The 26,435-nt window shown below is 37.6% G+C and overlaps 1 protein-coding gene across 1 annotated transcript in view; it reads right to left on the bottom strand.

Annotated features, from left to right (window-relative positions):
- Positions 1-7,889: 7,889 nt before the first annotated feature.
- Positions 7,890-26,435, bottom strand: part of LOC126162886 (lysosome-associated membrane glycoprotein 1-like) — a 49,018-nt gene continuing 30,472 nt past the window's right edge. Inside the window, exons 2-5 of the mRNA XM_049919686.1 lie at positions 22,562-23,001; positions 17,390-17,618; positions 9,020-9,211; positions 7,890-8,905 (exon numbers count right to left, since the gene is read on the bottom strand). Of these exons, the coding sequence (XP_049775643.1) occupies positions 8,769-8,905; positions 9,020-9,211; positions 17,390-17,618; positions 22,562-23,001 (998 nt within the window). The 3' untranslated portion in view covers positions 7,890-8,768. The remainder of the gene's footprint in view (positions 8,906-9,019; positions 9,212-17,389; positions 17,619-22,561; positions 23,002-26,435) is intronic.

Here is a 26,435-nt window from a genome sequence, read left to right as displayed (position 1 = left end):
TGAAGGATATTTGCTATCGTGATCCACCGACAACGCCTGACAACATGCGTCAGTGCATTGTCAATGCATGTGCGAACATTACGGAAGGCGAACTACTTGCTGTTGAGAGGAATGTCATTGCACGAATTGGCAAATGCATTGAGGTTGACGGACATCATTTATCGCATTAATGTGGTATTTACAGGTACTCATGCAGTAACAGCATGCGTTCTCAGAAATGATAAGTTCACAAAGGTACATGTATCACACTGGAACAACTGAAATAAAATGTTCAAACATACCTATGTTCTGTATTTCCATTTAAAAAACCTACCTGTTACCAACTGTTCATCTAAAATTGTGAACCATATGTTTGTGACTACTACAGCACCATTTATCACAAAGCAAAAAAAGTGGTCCAACTAAAACATTCATATTTCTTTACATACTACATGAATATGTAATAAAAATGGAGTTTCCTATTTTAAAAAACGCAGTTGATATCCGTTTGACCTATGGAAGCGCCAGCTAGTGGGCCAACCATAGCGCTATCTGGTTTTCCTCAAGCTAGACAAGTTTCGTTCTTTGTAGTATTTTCATTTGACACTTATTTCGTGACATATTTGGCACAGTCACAATCAATGGACCACCCTGTATATGGAAATCTATTCCAACTTCTGGGACCAGTTCATAGTGGCGGCATCAACGTCCTGATGAATTCTCTCTCAGCTGGGCAGTCTGACGCAAGGCAACTAATTGTCTTGGTCCTTTACAACATGTAAGATAGGACAATGGCAAACTACACAAATGGATAAAGAGAGATTTGCTTCTCCAGTAGGCTGAATTAGACACCACCACCACCACCACCACCACCACCACCACCACCACAAGCAGTGCTTACACTCAGTGAGCCAATAGTACATTTAGATTTTTCAACGGTATGTCGTGATATTGAAAAAAACTTAACACTAGTTTCAGTCTTTTGGGGGGATGAAATGCAGCATTTCTAGGTATACCGATTTCAGTAGTTACAATCTGTACTGAAACACTGCACGTGCTGGCTGGGAGGCCGACACCCACATTGTTTCAGGAGCCAAATCAATGTGATGTAACTAGTTCAAAGAGCTGTAGATATTTTCATGTCTCAGGTAATTTATGCACAGGTGACAAACTGGGTAATACTCAGCCATTGTCCAACATCACGAACAAAAAATTTTTTGTGTGCTCTGCCAAAAGGAAAAACTTCAGTAGTGATGAATCAATGATACCCTATTATGATGTCATGGCTGTAAACAGCATATTCAGGGAAAGCTAATCGTGTTGGATTCAATGCATGGGTTGCAGCAACTCATTTATGGTACTGTTTTCAAGCTGATGTGTATAAAGGATGACCTGAAGTACAAGATACAGGGTTTGGGAAACATTTTTTCAAACTAATAAATACAATAATCAATATCCAGACCCACAGTTTTCTGTGTACTGCGACATCTTTTTGTATCCTGAAACCTAACAGCCCATTTCCCATTAAGATTTTGAAGCTATCTTGGATCGCTTGATGAAAAGTCGTTGGTAGGACTCGTGGAATTCCACATTTGGGCTCTTCAATGTGATTTTACAACTTCAACACAAAGTACTGGTTAATATTACGTACAAGCATTCGCAGGAATGTGTATGGTCTATTTGTTTAATTGTAATTAGGACTTTTCATTTACAAACAATTGGACAACAAAAGCAGCAGCAAATATACGTATTTTATATGTTAGAAACCTGTAACATCATCATACTGTCAACTACTGTTTAATACCATCAGCAGTAGCAGCCAATTCTATCACATAATGATGTGGCCTCTGAGTCAGTGTGGTAGCAAAGCATCCCAGTAAGATCTTCCATTTCTTCGAATCCTGAGCTTCCCGTTGCCAATTGAATCCCACTGTCTTCCTTATATCTCTGTCCCATCTGTCTGGTGGTCTTCCTCTAGGTCTTTCTTGGTAAATTGGGCTCCAGTCTAGGACTTGTTTATTCATTGATCATTATCTTGGTTTTATCAATGTTCATTTTTAGTCCAACTTCAGAGCACACTAATCGAAGTTTGTTAACTAATACTTGACGTTCTTCTGTGTCATTATTGTTTAATATGAGGGCATCTAATTACTTTGGAATTACTATAATTCACAATACAAAACTGAATGACAAAGTAAACAAAGCATTTAAGACAGTGGATCATATATTGAAATTCCATCTGCACGGCAGTCTGATTAAAATTACTTGACAATTGACTCTTCATGCATTGAAGCTAGTTTCCTCCTATCAGATCAGCTTGCATTAGCTAGATTTCACAAGACAATGCATCAAACCCATTTTTAAGGCTACACTTTATTATTGGTATGATGATCACAGTCAAAACCAATTTGCCACAGTACCGTACATTAGCGTAATGGTTGGGATAACTTGCCATGTTGAAGGCCACCTGTTCAAATCTCATCAAATGTCTATTTCTACATCTAACCAAAATAATGTGATCATTTTTATTCAATTAATTGGTTTAAATGTTTCTTATTTCTACTATGCCACAATTTTCATCATCATATTTACTTTATTTGCTTTTTCTACCTAAACATTCTTGTTTCATCTGGTGTATGCCAGTGTCGCCTACTCAGCAACCGTAATAATGCAGCTCGTGTAATCAGTGAGAATGATAAAGAGAAATTACAGTTTGCTCTCCCTGCTGAAACAACTTTTTCTGCCTTTGCTTGCGGAGATTAGCTGTAATAGCTGTGAGCAACAAGATTGTCATTTTAGTTCTGCCACAGATGGCTGACCATCGCTCTCTTGGATACATCACACATCATGAAGTTGTGTTGGCTTAGGGCACTAGTTTCAATTCAGGGCTACAAAGCACATCTACCTTTGCAGTTTCATCACTGGTCACTTAAAATCAGCTGTCAACAGGACATCTAGCATTTCCAACAAACCTTGCAGGGGCCGCTTCCAACGATGCTCTGCATTACATTTGTTAAGTGATTTGCCTTGTTTGTGTTACCTATAACCAATCAGTAGCCAGCGGCCAATGTGGCAACTCCGTAGCAGCAAGTGACAAGACGGCAATTATCAATTTTACAGCAACCATAAAAAGTAAGGGACTCTGTTTTAAATAGTAAACATGGCAGAAATACCTGGGATACTGTAGCCTCAGTGAAAATAAAAATGTGATCAGCATTGTTATTTGAATCATTTCACTTATTTTTTAAAATGAAAACGACAAATATTTATTTGACTTTGTACACCATTCCACGTATTTCAATTGTAATCTCCCAATGATAACATTTCCAGTAACTCTGAACTGTGATTGTAATTAACGAAATTACTATATGCAACAATGTTCATATTGTTTGCAAGAGTGCGTAAGACCAGCGACAAATCATGTGAAGGAGGGGGAGGTGTGGTGGGGGGGGGGGGGGGGGGGGGGGGAAAGCTGGAACATAGATTTTAAGCTGTACTGTGCGATGTAATGTCCGATCTGTGTACACATGAATCTTCGACTTTTCATGTTATTAGAGAACCATGGTGTTCTCTTGCCCGTGTCGACTTAATTTGCAGAAAATGCAACTGCAGTGGAGCAATGGAAAGGAGCTAAGTCCAGGCAAACATACTTTTTTTAAGAACCTGAGTTACACCTGTCCAACTTCAAGATTAACATTTATATAGACACTTTGATTTACTTTTATTTGACAATTATCATCCTCAGCAAGGCAGTTACACCACAAACCCCAGGTTGTTAATCACTTTGCAAAACAACAATGTGACTGTTCTCAAAGCAATTTCGAGCCCATTCAATTAAAAAGCACTCCAATATTTTCGATCACAATTAAACAGAAAATTGATGATCAACCAAACATTGTACATCAGTGCAACTGATTTATGGGTGGAGTAGACAGACTAGATGCTGATATTGGAGATTACCAGATTGCCGTAAGAGGAAGAAAGTGGTGTATTCCTATTCTGATGTGGCTCCTCGACGTCAGAGTCAACAGTTCTTAATTGCTTGCCCGATCAATAGGAGCAGACATAGCAACACTGCGATTTTGCTAATGTTTTGTGTAGTATTTACTTCATAAATATGGTGACAAAAACTTAACCTGGGCCACAGAAGAAAAATGGGGATGATTGTACTTTTACTGGTAAGAAACTTCCAGCTTAAGGGGACTGCACCATGGTTCACGTCGAAAAAAAAATCGATTTTCAGTTTTCATCATATTTCAATAGATGAAGGCTTTATTTAATTACTCTGAAAAAATTTTTTTTTCAAGCGTTTTCCTACCACGTGTGTATGTGCCACACCCACTTTTCTGCATATATTTTAGATCTTTATACCCCCTACATTGCACGTTAGGGATTTTTTTTTTTACTCCCGGGTGTATTGCCTGCCCTTGGAATGCAATGGTTGGTATTCTTTTGTTTCTGCTGTTTGTAAACAACACGCTTTCAAACATGTGGTTAGCTTTGTTCAAGTGTGATTGCGAGTAGTTATACTTACGTTTGCAGTGCTTGTTTGTTGTGTTTATTGAAGAGTTTAGAAAGCTTTCTGTACAAGAGGTTATGTCGCCTGGCAATAATGTTTTTAATTGTAATTCTTCAACAACTGCATTATCAAAGAAGCTCTCACCATTTCAAGTGTGTTACAATGAATTTACAGTAAGTGACAAGGGGTGTAGTAACATTATAAATTCGAGAATATTATCAGATGTAATTTCTAAATTTGTACAATGTAGACAGTTCGATGAGTCACAAAGTGTGAAAATTTGTGAGGGTGCCAGTGGGAGAAAAGGCCTAGCAATTGCTTTGGATTTAATTTGCACTAAATGCTCAGCTGCAATTTCATTTATGAATTCTTCAAAACCAGATGCAAATGGCCCTTATGAAATCAATACTAGATTAGTTTATGCCTTATGATTCACTGGCAAGGGCATGGCTGTAGGGAGAACATTTTGTTCAGTAATGAACTTACATCAACTACCAAATAAATTTGAAAAACTGACTGCAATATTAGGGAAAGCTCTATGTGAGGTCAGTGAGGAAAGCACGAAACTGGCTGCTAGGGAAGCAGTGGAAGAAAATGATGTTCGGATATTGCAGTTGCACTTTATGGAAGTTGGCAGAAAAGAGGACATACTTCTCTGAATGGAATAGTGACTGCCACAAGTGTAGACACCTGGAAAGTGTTAGATGTGGAGATAATGTCTAAATATTGCAAATGTTGTAAAGTCAATGAACATAAGCAACACAACTGTGTGGCTAATTTTGGAGGAACAAATGGTTGTATGGAAGTTCACCGAGTACAACAAATATTTCATTGCTCCGTAGAAACAAGAGGCATACAGTACACCAAATATTTGGGCGATGGTGACAGTAAGGCATACAACAATGTGGTGAACTCTAAGCCATGTGGATATGCCATTATTAGCAAAACCGAATATGTAGGCCATCTTCAAAAACGTTTGGGAACAAGGCTGAGGAAACTAATGGATGGTATGAGAGGAAAAAATAAGACGGAAAATTGTTGACCAGACAGGATCAGTTAGTAAAACTGAAATAGAAAACTTGCAGGTATATTACGGGCAGGCAATTAGGAGAAATAAATAAAATCTGGAGGCAATGAAGAGAGATGTTTGGGTCATATTCTTCCACAAGTCCTCTACTGATGATAAGCCATGTCATGGCTAGTGTCCATCAGGAGAAAATTGGTGGTGCGAATACAATAGGGCTTAGGCAACTGTAGAATCTTATTCTCACCAGCATTCTCTTCCTGCTGCTGTTATTACAGCTATTAAACCTATTTTCAGAGACTTGGCTCATCCTGACCCAAGGAAATGTGTGCATGGGCAGACACAGAACCCAAATGAATGTTTGAACAGCATAATTTGGAACTGCCTTCCTGAAACTGTATTTGTAGGCATGCATACAATGAAACCAGGAGTTCATGATGCTGTTATCACATTCAATTGTGGTAATATTGTAAAGTGTTGGGTACTGAAAAAGCTGGGAATTCATCCTGGTGAAAATATGATCACTGGGCTGCAACATTGTGATAAAATGAGGATAGCCGATGCAGACAGGTCTGCATCTAATATGGCCAAGAAAGCAAGAGAAACATCCAGGAAAGTGAAAAAGAAGCTGGAAGACCTGCTAGAGGCCAAAGAAGGGCAACCATATGCAGCAGACCAGTTAATTAACTGTAAGTAAAAAATTTCAAAAGTTTATTCTTTAAAGTCAATTTCCCACAAACTAAAATTTTCAGTACATATGCCCCATTATGTCAATCTATCATAGATAAATGAGTGAAATTTTCAGAGACTGTATAACATAAAAAGCCACCTCTGGTAGTACATTCATTAACATTCCCCATTAGGAAGTTAATGAAAAATATTTTCTGCAGAAAAAACTTAATATTTTTGTTAATACATTTAAAAAGTATTTCTTAAAAATCTATAAAAGGGATAAAGTAGATTTTAGTACAATTGACTATTAGCATCATGTAACATATAGTAAAAATATTAAGGTCTTAAATAAAACAGTTTTTACAGAAATGGGTCAAATACTTGCCTAAATTAACACAGGTTAGATAGGCAGGGTGTGGTCCCCTTACCAAATGAGTGTCATTGGTCAGGTCAGAAGATGTGCACTTTGTAAATATGAAACTGTCAAATGTGCCAAAAATTTATTATAAATTTGCATGATGAATGCTTTGAGTTTCATGTGCCATGGTACTACAATTTACATTCCTTGCCTAGTTAATCTGACAATAGTTCACAACTTGCAATAATGAAGATCAATTATAAAATTCCTGATAATAGACATTGACCAGTGTAAAATGTCTGATAATTCCTGTTAGATAGTAGTGTATTACCTTTTGTGCTCCTGGGGTCAGTCAACAAACCACTCAAAAAACCACCTTCATAATTGACAACTACAAATTACTGTTACGGTTCTTGTACGTAGTCATAAATTACAAGTGAGAATCAAAACTCCATGTTACAGTTCTAGGCATATATGGACAATGATTTGTTCGAATACACAGTAATTTATTAGGCACAGTCCAACAGGAGATTTACACTTTCTTCCTATCTCAACTGTCAGATACGGTCCTACAGTTTCATTACGAAACAATGCAACTTTGCATGTCCTGCATTACCAAGTCATTGCCACAGATTAAAAGAGTGACTATTTTAGCAAAAAGATCAGGTGTCAAAACTCTTTCACAATCTAGTGCCTATCCCTCTTAGAAAATCTAAATTGGCATTGCTGAACTGAGATTTGAGCTTCATTCCTCACAAATAATTGTCTTAACTGCTGTGCAAACTTTCATTAGGCACATGAACTTTAAGTATTAGTTTGTTTATTGGGACAAGTAGGATAATATCTCATAAGTCCTTAAATCTTTCTCCACAGCTGAGTGGTGGTGGTTGTGGTCTTCAGTCCTGAGACTAGTTTGATGCAGCTCTCCATGCTACTCTATCCTGTGCAAGCTCCTTTATCTCCCAGTACCTACTGCAACCTACATCCTTCTGAATCTGCTTAGTGTATCCATCTCTTTGTCTCCCTCTACGATGTTTACCCTCCACGCTGCCCTCCAACGCTAAATTTGTGAGTAAGTGGTCAGCACGGCAGAATGCCATTTGAGGGGCCTGGATTCAATCCCCAGCTGGGCTGGAGATTTTCTCCATTTGGAGACTGTATATAGTGTTTTCTTCCCCATCATATCACACTCATCAACAAGCAAGTCACTGAAGTGACGTCACCTAAGACAACTTGCACCAGGTGACCAGTCTACCTGACAGGAGGCCCTAGGCACACAAAATTTCACATTTTATTTCTCAAAATTTGGAAAGCTTAATAGTTCTGAAAATACAATATTAAATGGAAGGACTATAAAATCCCCATGAAAGTCTTTATTTTTAGAGACACTATACAAAATCGTCACATACAATAACAGTGCAAGGAATCAACAAAGATAATATATAACTTTCAGTCTCAATAAGCATATCTTCCACTTCAGATCGTATCACATTCACACTACTAAATCTTACGCAACTAGAAAGTTACATTTTACAAAGAGTTCAAACTGGTTCTGTACAGATATCTTCAGAGGGTTGGTATATCAACTGAGAAATGAGTAATTTGTTTCAAATAAAGTATAAAATATGCAGCTGGCATCTCATGGGGTACAAGCTTCACATTACCAAGCTCATAGTTTTGACATTAGGTTTATGTTTTTTAAGATCACATAATACACAGTATATCAGCAGAATTTAAGTGGACCAAACTCAAAATAGCATGGAATGATGTAGACATTTGTTGAAGATACGAATGTCAGTTCATTAATAGATAAAATACAGCTTCAGGAATTCTGTTCATGATAACACCTACAACCAAGATCTTAATTGTTATCAATCTTATTTCCATACTCTAAGGCTGCAAAGTAAAGCCATGGTAAAAACAGTACAGTGGCTTCAAGGAAACTTTTAAATAACATTACTCTAACAATACTAATCGTACATCAAGTGTGAAACTGGAATAAAAAGGAACTTAAAATTTCTTTGAAGAGTACTCAGCTACATCAAAAATATAACCACTGTAACTTTTGTTTTCAAGTCACTGTATAGCACAATATATACTGGCAACTATGACGAGATGATGTTCAAGCTGCCTTGTGAAATAATGTTGTTCTGGTTTTATGTCATGTGCTATTACTTGTTTTGGGTAGGCAGCTACTTGTCTCAGTTCCAATACTTTCACATACTCAAGTATCCACGTGCTTGAGACCTACGTCGACCAACTAAGTATCCAATCAAAACAACTGCAACCAGACCAACAAGTGCGCACCCGACTGTTATAGGTACTATATCAGTTGACCTCTCACAGTCTTCAACTGTAAAAGAAAGGAAAGATTAACATTGTGCAGCAAACAGCAGATCTAAATAAAATTAAAGTAGTAAATGAAGGAGAATAATCTGTATGTGTACAACCAAAAATCCCTACTTACTTGCACCAAAATCTGTTGACTTGGTTTCATGAAATGCTTCCAACTGCACTTTACTAACAGTCAACACTCCCACTGTTTCATTGCTGTTCTTCTTAAACAAATCAACTTCCTGAGACTTCATACACCTATAGGACCTCGTCAAACTTGTTGCAAACAAGTTGTGATTGTGGAAAAAGGTCAAGTTTGTAACATCTATAAAAGAATAGAGTATTTAAATCAAATTACGATAACTGAACACTTACTGCTTCTAATATAATATTCTACGTTCTCACACAATATGGTTTGTGTTCACCTCAAAAATATTCAAATTTCAGAATTTATGTATTCTGTCACAAGTAATTTCAAAAGTGTCTGATTTTATGTCAAGTTTAGGTTGATTCAAACCCAATAGTAATGTGTTCGAAGTACAAATAACGGTGTTTTATCCCACCAACATGTCTAACATGTAACTTCTGCCTGCATACATACAGCCCCCTGGAGATTGAACACCTGAAGGAACAGCACAAAACAAAGCAATGGAGGCAGTTTGTGGAAGCAGCATGTGATCTGCAGGGCCTGTGACCAATGGATTATCTAAATGGTTTAACAATATCTCATGATCAATATTAACATTTTTTAATAGATAGCACTAGCACAGCTGCTAACATGCTGGCATTGCTGAAACTGTTTTCTCCACACGTTCCTGTACTTTGTTGAGAAAAATGGAAGGAGGGGAGGGGAGGAGAAGTGGGAAAATGAAAAATATTAATGAACTTAATGACCTGCAGGTGACAAAACCTTGGATAAGGAATAGGAGCAGTTTACATTTGCATAAGCTGCTGTATAATTTTGTGGATAAACTGACAATATTAAAAGTTGGAGTAAACACCTTGGTTTAAGAACAGGACAGGAGGGTCATCCCATGTCAAGTCACAAATTTAGACAAGCTCCCCACTCGACCATCTCCAATTTTGATGAAATTTTTAGAGGATCTACATATAGACCTTACATGAAGCACTGCCAAATTACAGCTTCATAAGTAGTATGGTGAGGTCACTAGCCACCTTTTCGGTAAGGCTCACTTTTTGAATGAGCCTTTTTGTTTTACCATTGTTCAGGATTTGACAGACCTGTCTTGCTGAAACTGTGATCCTGTTCAACTTTTTGGGTAGAATAGCTTAGCTGTAAAACAAAAGGTCAAACTATGGTAAATTCATCAGTGTGCTATCAAAGTGGCCCATAAATCTTCTCATACCAAATTAACTTACATTTATAAATACATGTACCAGTCTTACACTTTATGGTTCCCAGGCCAAATATTTCAGTTCTTATTAATTCATTTGCTGAAATTTGTTACTAATAGCAATTACAGTTGATTCTAACAAGTTATAATGTCAGTCCATTCTTATTTGTGATGGAGCTGGAATGACAGAAATAATATGTTGGTTTGGAATCTAACAAGCATCCTGCCTAGCTGGCCAATAGAATGAATGTGCAGGTCCATTGGGATGCATGAAACTGATAAACATTTTCTTATTCTCAAACTTTAGACACATTACCAATCCACCATTTTCTATCATATATAGAGACAATGTATTGGCCCAGTTGTAATGCTGTAGTTTTTCTGAATGAAACTGTTGCTTGACTTTGGTCAACATTTGCCACAAAAAAATTTGTGTCATTGGACACACTTCTAATATAAACTTGCTTTTCATTTACTGGCACAAAATGGTGATTCTCTCTTGTTCCTGATATTGTGCAGCCATTTTTGGACCTTGCTTCCTGCTCAGTTTTTAATGTTTCAATTTCTTCTTTTGAAACAAAAATGGATTCCTCTGACATTCTTTGCACAGTATTTAAACAAATCAGTTGGTGTCAAAATCTGGTCTTTAGTTGGTCTCTGAAGGCTCACTCTTGCTGCCAGGCACTTTACAGTTCCTCCAATTGTATCACATGGAGATTTTCCATGGCTTGTAGCAAAAATGTTCCATTCAGCTGATCATTTCTTTTTATGGTGGCAGAGATTCACAAAATTTTTGAAGTTTTTGTACTGCACTGCCAACCAATCACTGAAGTAGTGAATGTATGTGATTTTTCCAAGGAGACACTTTAGACCTATTAATTTCACTATAAAAGCATGCACAGCGATTGCATCGTGTTTCAGGCTGTTGCTTATTACACAGTAGCTGATGCTGCTGATGTCCAAGTTATTTCTGAAGTACACAACAAATGGGTGTAAAGTTGCTTGGCTGTTATTCCAGTGAAGTCCTTCAGCTGCATCCTGGACAATGACGGAATAATTTTCAGCAAAGTCTATTAATATGATCAGTTCAGTTTGCTTACAGCTTTCTTTTATGCATTTTAGGTCTTGCTCTGGTGCTTTGAAACATAATGAGTGGAAAGTTTGTCAATTTTTGAAATCAAAACTTCATTAAATCCTCTGTGGTCATCTGCTTGGTTTCTAATGTATATCAGTGTGCACCTACTGTTTGGACTCAATGGTATCATCTGGATCACTGTCTTCAAAACTACTTTCTAAAATCTGTTCCAGTAGTTCTTTTCCCAGCCAGACTTCACAGCAATGAAGCATGTAGTCTTTGGATTCCAAATCAGACATTGTTTTAGCAATGAGACGTTTATAATCTTCTTTAATTGGAGTGCTTGCAAGCATCAGTTTCACATTTTGGTGTAAAGTGCAAACACAGACAGAGGGTTCCTGCAGCACCCACAGTGATGCACTATTTTGCCCTCAATGCGCAAAATTTGGAAAATCCAATTTCAGACCCATGCTGAAGTCTATATGTAGCAAACATTTATTTCAAATTATTCATAAGAAGATTTTTGCATCAAAACTTTCTTCCCTTCTATTCTCATTGATACTGTATTTTTTACCTGGACAAATTCAATTCTTCATTCTGAAAAAATGTTATCACTCTTCTTTTATAGCATCTGGAATCTTCTTGCCACACTTGCTCTTTGGCAGGGTTAATACACCATTTTCTGCCTGTAACTTCCTAGCTACTTTTACCATCCTCTCTGGAAAGCCAAATTCTCACTTTGTCTCTTTTTATAGTCCAGCTTTATGGTACTAATGCCAGTATTTGCAATTTTTCAGGCTGCCTTGACAACTGCAACTTCTCTTTCAATTCTTTAATCAGCTGCTTATAATCTTCACAATCAGGACATGTCTTGCTTGTACTAGGTGTTTGAATATCTTTTTGAGCAAATCCTCCCAGCAGCAGCAGCAGCTACAATGTTATTAGCAATTGCCTCTTGAGCTTCGCTTATTTTTCCTTTTGCGTAACCTTTCCCATCCTTTTTTTGATACTCTGAAATTTTAGAGGGGAGATCCCAAAAGCAGTTAGACTTTAGTCGATTGATACTTCTGGATATGCTTCACCTTCTGACTGGTTTAAAGTTGACTGTGATTTTTCTGCTTTCTTTGCTAAAAATTGTTTCCTGCAAGCTGGACAGATCTTCTGACAGATTTCACATTGCTCTTAGTCACAGCTTGCACTTCTTTTGCTGTTTCCACAATGACAATCCGCAAAACCCTTTTTAACAGAATGGTTCTTTGCACCGAAAGGATTACAACAAGATATCTGTAGAAAGTAATATTTGTCCACAAGTATTGCTTTGTGATGAAAGCATATTTGTGTATTTTCAGTAAGACATATCTTACTTCTTTGGTTTATGAATTCCTGTTGCTCTACTGAAAATTCTTTGGAATGAAGCCTTCTTGATGTGTGTAGGTTTTCAGATGACATGCAGAATTATCTGCAAGGCCAATGACACATGGTATTTAAACTTCGTTGATATCCATTGCAATCCAATTAAATTTATGCTTCCAACTGCCATTTGTTTCAATATTAGATAAAGTAGAAGTGGTGTATATTTCCTACTGAAAAATATTAAAACAACCATAGATAATGGAACTTCCTTGAGAACACAAAAGAAAAAATTAACCTGATAAACATTTCTAAAGTGTCACCCCATACTTCGAAATAATTTTTACTTACTGAAAAAAAGATGTTTATCCAGTAATGACAACACGCTTTACATCATTTGAACACTCACTCACTCACTCACTCACTCACTCACTCTCACTCTCTCTCTCTCTCTCTCTCTCTCTCTCTCTCTCTCTCTCTCTCCACAACACACAACAGTGTGCTTCAGACTGATTGTTAAAACGTTACCAAACTCCATTGTTGACACTAAACTGTTCTGCCTCCAAAATAAAAACAACTTTCTCATCAGACAAGGTGTGCTCAGATAACTCTGTTATTTGAGCAATCTGGATGCCACACACAGAGCTTTATTACATGCTGACAGGTTGCAGATAACGTATCAGCTTCAGAAAGTTATTCTTTCAGCAGATACAAGGCAATAAAGTATAGACAAAATTTGGTACGACAAGATTTATGTGCCACTTTGATAGCACACTATGATGAATTTACCATAGTTTGACCTTTTGTTTTACAGCTAAGCTATTGTACCCAAATGCCGGGATGGTTCCTTTGAAAGGGCACAGCCGATTTCCTTCCCCATCCTTCTCTAACCCGAGCTTGTGCTCGGTCTCTAATGACCTCGTTGTCGATGGGACATTACAAAAAAAAAACTAACCACTATTGCACCCAAAAAGTTGAACAGGATCACAAAGTTTCAGCACAACAGGTCTCAGATCCTGAATAATGGCAAAACAAAATTGATCATTTATTCATTTCATTTCAGTTGCAATGTCAAGAAACAAGCTTTTACGAAAAGGTGGCTAGTGGCCCCAGTACACCACTTACGAAGCTGTAATTTGGCAATGCTTCATGTAAGGTCTATATGTTGTTGTTGTCGTCGTCTTCAGTCCTGAGACTGGTTTGATGCAGCTCTCCATGCTACTCTATCCTGTGCAAGCTTCTTTATCTCGCAGTACCTACTGCAGCCTACATCCTTCTGAATCTGCTTAGTGTATTCATCTCTTTGCCTCCCTCTACGATTTTTACCCTCCACGCTGCCCTCCAGTACTAAACTGGTGATCCCTTGATGCCTCAGAACATGCCCTACCAACCAATCCCTTCTTCTAGTCAAGTTGTACCACAAACTCCTTTTCACCCCAATTCTATTCAATACCTCCTCATTAGTTATGTGATTTACCCATCTAATCTTCAGCATTCTTCTGTAGCACCACATTTCGAAAGCTTCTATTCTCTTCTTGTCTAAACTATTTATCGTCCATGTTTCACTTCCATACATGGCTCACTCCATACAAATACTTTCACAAACGACTTCCTAACACTTAAATCTATACGCGATGTTAACAAATTTCTCTTCTTCAGAAATGCTTTCCTTGCCAGTGCCAGTCTACATTTTATATCCTCTCTACTTCGACCATCATCAGTTATTTTGCTCCCCAAATAGCAAAATTCCTTTACTACTTTAAGTGTCTCATTTCCTAATCTTATTCCCTCAGCATCACCCAACTTAATTCGACTACATTCCATTATCCTTGTTTTGCTTTTGTTGATGTTCATCTTATATCCTCCTTTCAAGACACTTCTTCATGTAAGGTCTATATGTACGTCCTGTAAAAATTTCATCAAAATTGGAGAGGGTCAAGTGGGGACCCTTAGGCCACTTGACATGGTATGACCCAAGAGCACTTGGGGCAGGTTGTTGTAACTGAAGTGCCTGTGCAGATGCAGCCAGGTGCCTCCAGGCATACCGTATTTACTCGAATCTAAGCCGCACCAGAAAAATGAGACTCGAAATAAAGGAGGGGAAAAAAAAAAAAAAAAAAAAAAAAAAAAAAAAAAAAAAAAAAAAAAAAAAAATAAAAAAAAAAAAAAAAAAAATCCCGAATCTAAGCCGCAGCTGAAATTTGAGACTCGAAATTCAAGGGGAGAGAAAAGTTTTAGGCCGCACCTCCAAATCGAAACAAAGTTGGTCCATTGTAATATGAGACAATTCAGGTCAAATGAATGACGATACAGCTACAGTAGTTTGGTTCGAGCCGTAAGCTTATCAGTTAAGCTTTACCAGGTAGCCATTGCTATGCGTCAAGCGCTCCGTCCTTATTTATACGGGTACCCTTCGTTTTTCACGTGCTTCGTCTGGTTTGAATTGATTGCTTATTTTTCTTTGATATGACAATTGCTGTTCTCGTTTCTATAGGTGTTTTCGTCACTCTAAGCTGAAAATGCATTACTGTACTGTGTCATGCATTGTTTGTCGCATTCCGATAATGAATGTTCACGACCTGTCGCCGCTCGCAGCATGGTTTGCTTTTGTGCGTGCTACCGCCGCTTACAATAAAAAAAAGGGAGTAATTGTCTCAGTAGCGTAACAATGGCAAGAGACTGCTATTTGTTGTTATTTACACTGCTGCTTTCTTTGATAATGATCAACAAGAACCAAATAATAAACTGCGTATGATAGAAGATGTTCTGAACGAGAGTTTAGCGAAAATTTTTCTCCGTTTGAAAATCTTTGCAGACGCCTCGTAAGTACATTATTTTCTGCACAGAAATTAGTCACCACCTTAGATTTAAAAATCTAGTCAATTGCTGCGCGCGCTTCATTTCTGACTGTATCACTATTAGGCATAAGAATAATACGAATATGAACGTGACATATGTGTCTACTTCCGCGTTTGTGTTGTCTCACTCTAGTTTCGTAGTTTATTAGGCAGACAGGAGTTAAATGAGATAGCAGCAAACACGAAAGAATACATGGCAAAATGTTTATATTCGTATTATTCTTATGGTGAAGAGAATAATGCATGTGATTCAGAATTCACAAAAGTTCCCATTAGCAACCATCTCTTCTCACAGGTAGAAAAAAAATCAGAATGTAGAATTGGCCATACTGACAAACATCGCAAACGGTCTTGCCAGTCGGATTTTCGTAGTGCATTGAAAAGCTGCTCCATTCGAAGATGAACAATATGGAATTTGTATTTACGTTGTTGGATAATGTATGAAAATGCAGTGGTCGAAATTCGCGTTGGAGAAAAAAGCTCGTCTCCATCTTTTTTTTTTTAATTTATTTACTGACGCAGAGGTTTTGGCGCCAGTATTTATCTTTGTGCCTGTAAAGCATGCCTGCTGTGTATATAAATATATTCGACGGCAGAAGTTAGTTGTGGTGGCACCTACCAACATATTTCAGAACTTCCGATTACTTTGCACTCGATTCTAAGCCGCAGGCGGTTTTTTGGATTACAAAAACCGGAAAAAAAGTGCGGCTTAGATTCGAGTAAATACGGTAGGTTGGCAAACAGCTCGCATGCAGTCAGACCTCAGCTACCTGAGTGCCCACAATTAGGAGTAGTCAAATAGGTCACAGGCATGTCAAACCAAGGCATGAACATGGAGCAATAGTGCCATGTGGTTGGTAGTGTATATTACCTGCACTTGTCTGTAGGCAGCTGTACCCTATGGAGCACAGTGGGAACAGCCTACCCAGTACAGTATGGTTTCACAGATGTATACTAGATAAAATGGTCGAGTTCTGACAAGACCCAAGCTAAGAAGATAAAAGTAAAAGGAAACTATTAAATAAAAACACTACTGTTCAGGATGTAAATGGAAATGTAAAAGGTAAAGTACATTTGATTGACGACAGCAATTGAGACATTTTGGATCAAAATTGGGTAGCTGAGGGGAAAAACTGGAAAGTATTTTATTCAGGCAGAGACATACAGACAGATGACACCATTCTGTCCTGGGCAAAAAGCATTCCCAAAATTCTAAGGATTACAAGGGATCAAGTTAAGCAACTTGGCATAAAACATGCAATTGACAGGGAACAATGTTTACCTCTACAGTAAAAGCTATGCTAAATAGGAGATGAGGTAACAGATTGCATGAAACATATCTAAGATTGCACATTCTTTTAAACATCATCTTTACTTTTTTTGCGACTGACATGGATGACCAATTCATAGCAAGGCAGAAAGAGTTTGAGATGGTCACAAGTTAATGGCCTATTAAATTTAACATGAGGAAGAAAGATAATTGTGACCAGGACAAGTGAAGGGACAAGCCAAAACTCATGCTGATGGGGGAGGGGAGAACAGCAGAGAAAAGTCTGGAGCTTGAAATATCATGGAAGCATAGCAGCAACAAATGAAGTCAATACGATACACTGACAAGTAGTAGCCTTTCAGAGAAGTGCCAGGAACTTTCTATTCCCTTAGGGTAGTGTTTGAACAGCTTACACTGTAGACTCCTGAGACAACAATTCAATTGTAAATTTGACATCACAAACTATGAACTTTTACACATCCACCACACTTCCAATACATCTGAAGTCTGTAAACACAGCAGTCTATACATTCACAGCACATACTGCATGGTACGTAATGAAAACTGATATCAAACTGCTGTACTTTCCACTTACTTTGAGTTGCGTTAGGGAAGTAGTCTGGATTAACTGAAAGTGTTAAATTAATATTGTGAACCACAAATTTCTTTTCTGTTTCGTTTTTCTCAAAGACCATTTCCAGCATGTTACTGTAACTTTTATTATCTTTCTGATGCATCCATTCAAGCCGCAATGTTTGTGTCTCATTGCCACAAGTTCCATTGCTAGATGCATCTTTAGGGATATTCAGCACTGCAAAACCAGTCTGAAACAGAATGTGTGTTATAAAAATATTTGTCATGGCAATACAAATAAGAACACAATAAAGCAAAAACCACAAAAAAACAACACTGACACTGAATATTCATTTTGTGTGAATCTTGTCTTAAAGTATTTGTAAAATCACTTCTGACAGATGTAAAAGAACACTTCAGCTATGCACTGGATACTAAATTTGCAAGTTATAGTAAGTTGGAAACAAATGTTCATTATATAGATAGGTTACCACAAATGTAACCTATTCAACTCTTAGGATTACAAAGTTGGCACTGTTTATTAGTTTGAAGACACTGGTGAGCTATTTGTTGAGGTGAGTAAGTTTATGCCAAATGAGATTGGGCAAAAGCTTTTTCACTTCAAGTTTATTTTCTAGATACTTTTTGAACTCTTAATACAGAATGAACATGTCTTATACAATCAAGTTCAAGTATGTGTTATCACCACTAATACTACTGTATGAATTTTACGTAGTAGTACTTTACAATTGTATGAAAGCAATGAGAAATTGCACATCAACTTTTTTTAACACTTTTCAGCTTATCTGTTCCAGTGAATTTTATAATCTGTCATTACAAACTAGTACCCTAACAAATGTGAAAAAAAATGCTCCTATCTCAGCTGCACATGTGCACTGCATTAGATGCAACAGCAACATGTGAAAACTTGTTCCAGACTGGGACTAAAATGGATGCTCCACAACAGTTCACTTAACCACCTTTGCTATTCAAGAACACCTCCCATCCAGCCCAAATTCCCACATGCCACACACTATAAATTTAGTGTTCTCCATCTATCATCCATTATTTGCTAGCACCTATTCAGCTGACACACGAATGCATCCGCACGGATATAATTTCATCATCGACGTGCATATGTGTATATATTTATATACGGTGTTCAAAAACTCCCATTACAAACTTCTAGGACTTGTAGAGGGGAGTGAGTAGGTAATATTTTGAATTGCAACCCATGTCCAGAAACTTACATTTCTGTGCTACAACTATTTGCAAACACGTTGGTAACATGATCACTTTTACAAGTAATTGATTAGGCGTGACAGAGTACATCACTGTTTTACAATTCCATTCATTAATAGCTAAAGAAATAGCTTGTGTACTCATTGATGGATTCTCTCCAACATGATGATGTATGGTCTTTTCCAACTCCAGGGTGCAGCATCTAGGAGTACCACAGTTACACCTGCTGAAAGTGAAAGTACCCCTTCTTGAAGCCACCGCATAACTGTGGGGAAAAGGATATGCAACAGAAAGAAATTGTTGAGAACAACCTTCAGAAAGGCAACAAGCAGCTCTTCCATTACCATGAGCTTTACCATTCAGAAGGATCATGCCAGTGTATTCTGCAAATGTGTACTCAACAATGCTGCTGTAACACACAAACAAGTGAATGAGGCTCGAATCAGGCCAGAGAGGTAGGACGGCTGTCAAATGACATCAGCACATCTGACGTAGCACCTAGCACCTCCCGCCCCTTCCCCCTGCACCACAAATACCTTGTTACGTATCTACCTCCCAAACATGTAAAACAAACGGCTGCAGCACAGAAAACACACACACACACACACACACACACACACACACACACACACACACACACAGAGAGACACACACACACAGACACACAACCTTGACAGCGAAATGGGAACTCCTGTGCAGAGGCTCTCACTCGTCGAAATGCTAGCATGACTCAGCTGAATCAAAACCTCCGAGAAAACAAGGCCAACCAACAGGGGTTGCTACGTCATCGTGACGTCACAACAAGCGGCGCAATATGGCGATAGTATATTGCTGTGAGTGGATTGCTTTCGAGTGTCGAGCTGTGAGTTGCAGAAACTGTTGTTAGTTTGATACATCTCTTTCACCATCGCAAAGTACTCGTCCGCTACACTATGGTGAATAAGTGCTGTGTACCGGGCTGTGCTGGCAACTACAGGACTGGGAAAAAGATATCTGTGTTCAGATTTCCGAAGGACGCTGAACCGAAGAAGAAGTGGACACATGCTATTCGACGGCAGAATTTCACTCCCTCTGAACATTCAGTGGTGTAGTAACAAGTCACATTATTAACAAAAAACCGAAGCTAATTTTGTAAGAATAAATTACAATTACAAAGACTCCACTGTTTACTTTCATTGAAAGTATTGTTTAAACTATTTTTATTGTTCCGATTTAGAATGTTTCAGTATGTATTTACAGTAAAGTGTGTAAGTTAACATAAAACTATAGATAACAATGTAAGCAGTGTATTTGATTTAGGCTAGCAGCTATAAATACAAGTCAGGCTACCAAATGTCCTGGACCTAAAGTTTTTTTCGTTTGATCAGTAGCATTTCTGCATCACTAACAACAAAACATTTTAAGGTAGTGTTAAGTACTTATCTCACATTGTGCCAAAGATGTGCGGCATACTTTTACTAATGTGAAATCTTTATATCCTAAGTACAATTAATTAATTTCAAAATTATGGAACAATTCTTTTCACTTCCTTTCCAGGTTTGTCAAGAACACTTCAGAGTGTCCTGATTCTTCAAAGCACAGCAGTTGACTGGAAAACAGGGAGAACGTTGACATTGCCTCTAGAAAAACCAAGACTGGAAGAAAATGCAGTGCCATGTTTCCTGCTGAACTGTCCCAGTTATTTAAGCTCAAGACAAGATGTTCAACGAGAGACCCAAGTCAAAGAAGACAACAGGTAGAAGCAGATGCCTTAAGTAAAGCTATATCTGAAAGTATAGAAATAGCTTTTGCACAAAGGGAAAATGACAGTTTTCAAGATTATAGTGAATTTTTAAAAAAGTGAAAATGTTACATTAAATCAACAGTGGAGTAAAGTTGTGAAAGAAGACTGTATATTGTTCCTCTACCTTAACTTTGAGAAAACTCCACATGATATTGTGTATTTAACAGTTTGTAGAAACCTCCATGTTAAATTGTATGTAAATGGTGTTGAGATAGTTGCCAGCACACTTCCACATTACCAGTGAAAGAAGGTAAGAGGAAGGTGGTTTCATTCTTGAGGTCACAATGTGCATTATGTCTTCAATCCAAGGCACACCATAAATTTGATCCAGAGATTTGATTCTTTGTTCTGTGTTTACAAATTCTCCACATGCTTACAAGTTTTTGCAATCATCTGGTTTTTTCATTCCACCACATCCAAACACATTAAGGAAGCTTAGTTGTAATATAAACGTGAACCCAAGTAATCCAAATTTTTTAAGTCATTTGAAAGATGAAGTTTCATGTTTGGAACCACATGAACTGTTTGTTACCTTTATGCTAGATGAGATCCCCATCAAACCATATGTAGATATTTTAGAACTCTATGTTCACCCACAAGAGAAGCTGAGAATTGTAGAGATGCATAGTTGTGATGAAAGTACTGAGAGCAGTGTGAATGATAGTGAATATACCTTTAATGTCAATATCAGTGAAGATTATTTAAAAAATGTTGAATCTGAACTCCCAGTTTTAACTTACATTGCTGGTCTCTGTTGTCACTCATTGATTAGGAAACTTCAGTGCAGTGACTGCACAGATTTGACACTGGATAGGTCAATGACAACTGAAAAACAGTTTAATTAGATAATTGGACAGAGGAAGTTTGAAATTCCCACATGAATTTCCTGTGACAGTAGTTCTGTACAGTTACTTGACTCTGCAAAAGTTGTTGGCAGCATCATCATTCCTGATGCTGCTGAATCAAAGAGCAGTAGCAGCTGAACTAATTTGGAAAATAATTATGGCTGCTGATCTATTGTGTGAAAGTTCTTGTCCTCAGAATACTGTATCAGAAATGTGAAGAAAATTCTATGGACCACTGTAAATACAGTACTAAATAATTTTGTAAAAAGAAAAATTATGAAACAGTCTCTCCAAAGTTCTAAGAAGAGGAAACTAACACTATGCCACAATTTGAAATAAACTTTTTTTAAAATTTAATATCTTTAATCTGTATTTTATTGCTACCTCCTACTGAACTCCCCAACACAAAATGTTTTACTCATTGATGAAATGTGTTTTGTGTAAAATCAAATGCAAGTGCTGTACAGTGTCTTCAAAGTACTAAGAATCAAAACTCTACTTCTTAATGACCACAATTCCACAACATTTTTGTAATATTGCTTAAAATACATTGCTCACTCCCTGTCACTAACCTCCAGATAAGTAAACTGCTTTTACCCTTTAAATGAATGATGTTATGCTCTGTCAAGTGTTAAACCAAATGTAAGTGCTCTACAGTTTCCTGAAAATTTTAAGAAACAAAACAGTCTTTTTGGCAAAGCCTTAACATCTTATTTTATTGCTTAGCATGAATTGATTACTACCTGCCGTTAACCTGCATCTGAACCCACAGTAAAAAATTCAGAAACTTCTGACTAACAAAGGAATATGTGGTACAATTTCCTGGATAAGTTCATTACTTGGTTGGACAAATGTAGAAGTTTAAAATTGCAGAATGGTAAATTGCCCCTAGAGAAATATACAGCACTTGGGGTTACCACATATGGCTTAGTGAAGATGAACCATTACTGCTGTGGAGAACTAAATACGTCATGTATCCTGCAAGGTAAATTTCAAACTGACTCACTAGATACTGGTAGCTTGATTTGAACTTTACTGGCAACTGTTCTACAGAGGCAGGGATGTGAATTCGAGTCCCAGTCCAGCACAAATTTAATTCAATGCCCATAAACAGCTGAGATCTGAAAGTCTTTCATTCTGTATATACAGCTGCTCAAAAAGTGTTCTTTCTGACACCTTCAGAAGAACAGACACCAAATGTATGAGAAGGTGCTTTAATAATGGCCATAAAACCAATTACATTTTGTTTGGAAGCCACTGAGCTCTGTTAAATCCACATAAAACTAAGTTATACGTGCTTGGATGAGAAACTAAAATATCTTACCTCATTGTCTGCTTTACTGTATGTAACATTAATCCTTATTGCCATATTGACAATAACACAAGTTACATTTGATGTGTCATTTCTTACTGACCATGAACCTGCAGCAGGTTGAGGCATTGGCGTTGGTGAAGGGGCAGGTGCAGGAGTAGTAGTATTTGGGCTTGGTGTCGTGACAGGGCCAACAGTAGTTGTGTTTGGAGCTACAGTAGTTGTGCTGGTCGTGGTTGTGTTTGGAGCTACAGTAGTTGTGCTGGTCGTGGTTGTGTTTGGAGCTACTGTAGTAGTAGTAGTAGTTGGAGCTACAGTGGTAGTAGTTGTCGTATTTGGGGCCAGTGTAGTGGTAGTGGTAGTACTAGTAGTTGTGTTGGGGTTTGGAGTAGTGGTATTTGGGCTTGGGGATGGTGTGCTTGGGGGAGGCTGTGGTGGTGGTGCAGCAACATCTGTAAAAAACAAAAATGTAACATTAGTATCAATTCTTTGAAACTACTGTCGTTACTGTGACAAAACAAAATGTGCAACATACAGATATTTCAGTTACAAACAACTATTTCATACAAGTTTTGATGATGATCATCATCAAGCTTCCAGACTATGGCTGGGTCTGTCTAGGACATAGGTCTCCCCCACCTTTTCCTGTCCTCCCAACATTTTTCTTTCCACTTTGTCCCAATCTTCTCGCTTCAGCACATGTTCCTTCAGTTCAATGATCACTGTTTCCGTCTTCCTCTAGTCTTTTGCCGCCTCCTGTCATTTCGTGGGCCAGCCTCAGTAACCTGCCAAAACTGTTTTAAAATGACCATAACATCTTTATCTTTACTTTTCTGTGGTCTCTTGTATGAACTTTTCTTTATCTCTCTCAATGTTTCCATTCCAGAAAGCACTATTCTGCTTTTTTTGAAGTTTCATCTCTCAAGCCTGTATCCTGCTCACTTGCCTTTTCTCCATTAATCAAGTTTCTGGTGCACATGTGAGTAATTGACCATAATACATTTTTGGTACAGATTCTTACTGCAGACCAAGCTTCCCTACACACTGCAGGAAACCTAGGGCTTGCCTTCCCTTTGTATCAATATCCTTGTGATTCCTTCCACTATGTTCTACTGTTCTCCTCAGGTATTTCAAACTTTACACTTTATAATTGCCCTCTAATATTTATACCCATTGCTACTCTCCTCCTATTCCTCACCACAATCACTTCACACTTCTTTGCATTGATTTTCAGTTCATAATGTTCCACCACTCTCTCCTAAACATTTAGGCTCTCTGAACCTCTCTTCCATTCCCATCATCAAATCATTTGCAAATGCCACTGCTTTTATATTTTTATTTATTTGCACTGCCCACCCCTGTTACTATCTCACCCTTAATGGTAATGAAAAGTAGAAGCAGTAGGTTCTGTCAATTTTTCTGCTCAAATGGCCTGTTGCCCAACCCCTTACCCTTCAACCCTATTTTTATAGAACTCACACTCTTTCAGTACATTTACTTGTAGTGCTCGTAGTCACCCTTCCAACTGCCCTTTTTTTGGACGGTATTCCGGATTTTCTCCTTTTCGCACCATCTTACACTTTCTCAATATCCGTGAATACCACTACTAAATTCTTACCAATTTGCAGAGTCTATGAGTTGTGTTACATGAGAATGTTAGACTGACTGTACGTTCCTGGTCTAAACCCATATTGTTCTTATCTTAGTCCTGTCTATCTCTTCAAGAATTTAATTTAATGCATGACAATTGCGGAGTATAGTTAATTACAATCCATTGCAAAAAACCATTTTTGTGTATTAAACTAGTATCTAGTCAATCAAAAGAACAGAATCACCTGTAACAATGAATTATGGTGAAGGAATTGTCCACAGTCTATAACAATGCACATGATAGAAGGGAAGGAGATGGATTAATTCATAACACTAACAAGTTGTATATCATGTGCAGCACTTACTATTATCATAATTCTGTGCCTGCTTTTGCCATAACTTTTGGGGCATACATTTACATTAGCACTGATTTTCAAGTTAGTTCATGTGTAACGACTGCTATATTGACAATGCTGTGTTCATTATGGCCAACAAAACCAACAATAACTACTGCATTGAGAAACAATCTATGTACATAATTATTTGAAAGGAGGCTGTATCAACTGTGTTCCCCTGTGACACACCCCAGCACCATCAGCTGCCCAAGGAGCTAACAGCACAATGATCACTTGGATTAGATCAGATATACTTTTTGTTCCAATGATTCCTAGTGAAGAGCCTTCAGGAAGTAGACTATATCTAAGCAAGAATACATACTGAGTATTTACATACGAGCAAGCTAATGTATCTTCCACAGATACCCCGTGAAATGAGAATTTTTTTTTAAAGAATATTCATTATGAGGTAATAAATACTGAATAGGTGAATCATTTTATAACACTTACTTAAAATTATCACATTACTGCACAGAATTTTTACTAAATTGTACTAAAGTTGGACTGCAGTAATATTCACATTATTTAATATTATGAGTGACCCCCCCACACCCCCAATTGTTTCAACTAAAATTCATCAATGGCGTAGTAGCAATAGTGTGCCACCAATAAATCTTTTAGGCTCTTCAAACTGAACATTATTGGTACTTAAAACTTTTATGGCGGCTGGCTTGGAAATGTGTGTTCCTGAATAATGAACACCTTTTTGGACCAAAGTGACTAAATCTTTGTGAAGAGTATTCTTATTTCTAGTACTGAGTTCCTGAACTGGGCTGTTTGAAAATAAAAATAAAAATAAAAAAATACATACAATAATAATAATAATAATCCCATATATGACATTATGGAATGAAAGTAAGAGTATGTCAGCTTTTTCATTTTTATATCCCCTATGTCTGCAACATAGAGATTTGTTTAGGTGCTTCAGCAGTTCTGTAGTGTGTTCCACCTAGTTGAATTTATTATCAAGCTGTAACCCCAAGAATTTAACACTGCCCACTACTTCTGTCAGTCATCAGTTTAGACATATACTGGTGGGAAACCACTTACACATTCTAAATGGCATGTAGTGCTTTTTCCTCCCAAAATTTACTGACAAAAGACTTAGCTAGGAACCATTTATTAATGTCCATGAAAATTTAATGCACCGATCTTTCTACGACTACACTATTTGCTATTCAATGCTATGTTTGTATCATCTGCAAATGAAAAACTTGGTACCTGGTAATGTTACTGACAGGAACTCCAAAATCTCATTAATTATTACACTGTAGTAGTCTAATTTACTTCAAAGGATTATGTAATTCACACAGTCAAATCCATTTAACAGACCACTAACACACAGTGTACGTAAAGTCCGGGAACACTTTCCATTATTTATTGCACAAGTACTAAACATTGTACAGATGTCATACAATATTGCATTTTGAAGAGAAACTCTTTAAAGTATCCTCCGTTTCTTCTTTTTTTACAAATATTCGATATGAGAACAACGAGTAACTCGGCAGACATCAATACGGTAATCAAATTCTTGCCATACCCGTACCAGCATGGCGTTGACTGTGGCAGTCACTTCCCATGTTCTCTCCCAGAGCTAGGCTACATCAAGTGTTACAGGCAGTACATACACCAGATCTGTAATGTATCTCCACAGAAAGTCACATGGGGTGAGATCTGGTGATCAGTGAGGCCATTTTATGAAACAGCTGTCCCCTTCTGTAGCACAGCCGCCATGTTTGCGACTAGCGCTAACTATCGCCAAATTGCCAAACTTAGCTGTGGCGGTATACTTTCAGGGTTTCTCTGCAAAATGAGATGTATGATACATGTAGAATGTTTGGTTCTTGTGCAATAAATAACTAAAAGAGTTCCCGGGTATTGTGTACACCCTGTATATACCA

This window comes from Schistocerca cancellata, chromosome 2, assembly GCF_023864275.1.
Source record: "Schistocerca cancellata isolate TAMUIC-IGC-003103 chromosome 2, iqSchCanc2.1, whole genome shotgun sequence".
NCBI lineage: Eukaryota > Metazoa > Arthropoda > Insecta > Orthoptera > Acrididae > Schistocerca > Schistocerca cancellata.
This window is presented reverse-complemented; position numbering and strand designations above follow the sequence as displayed.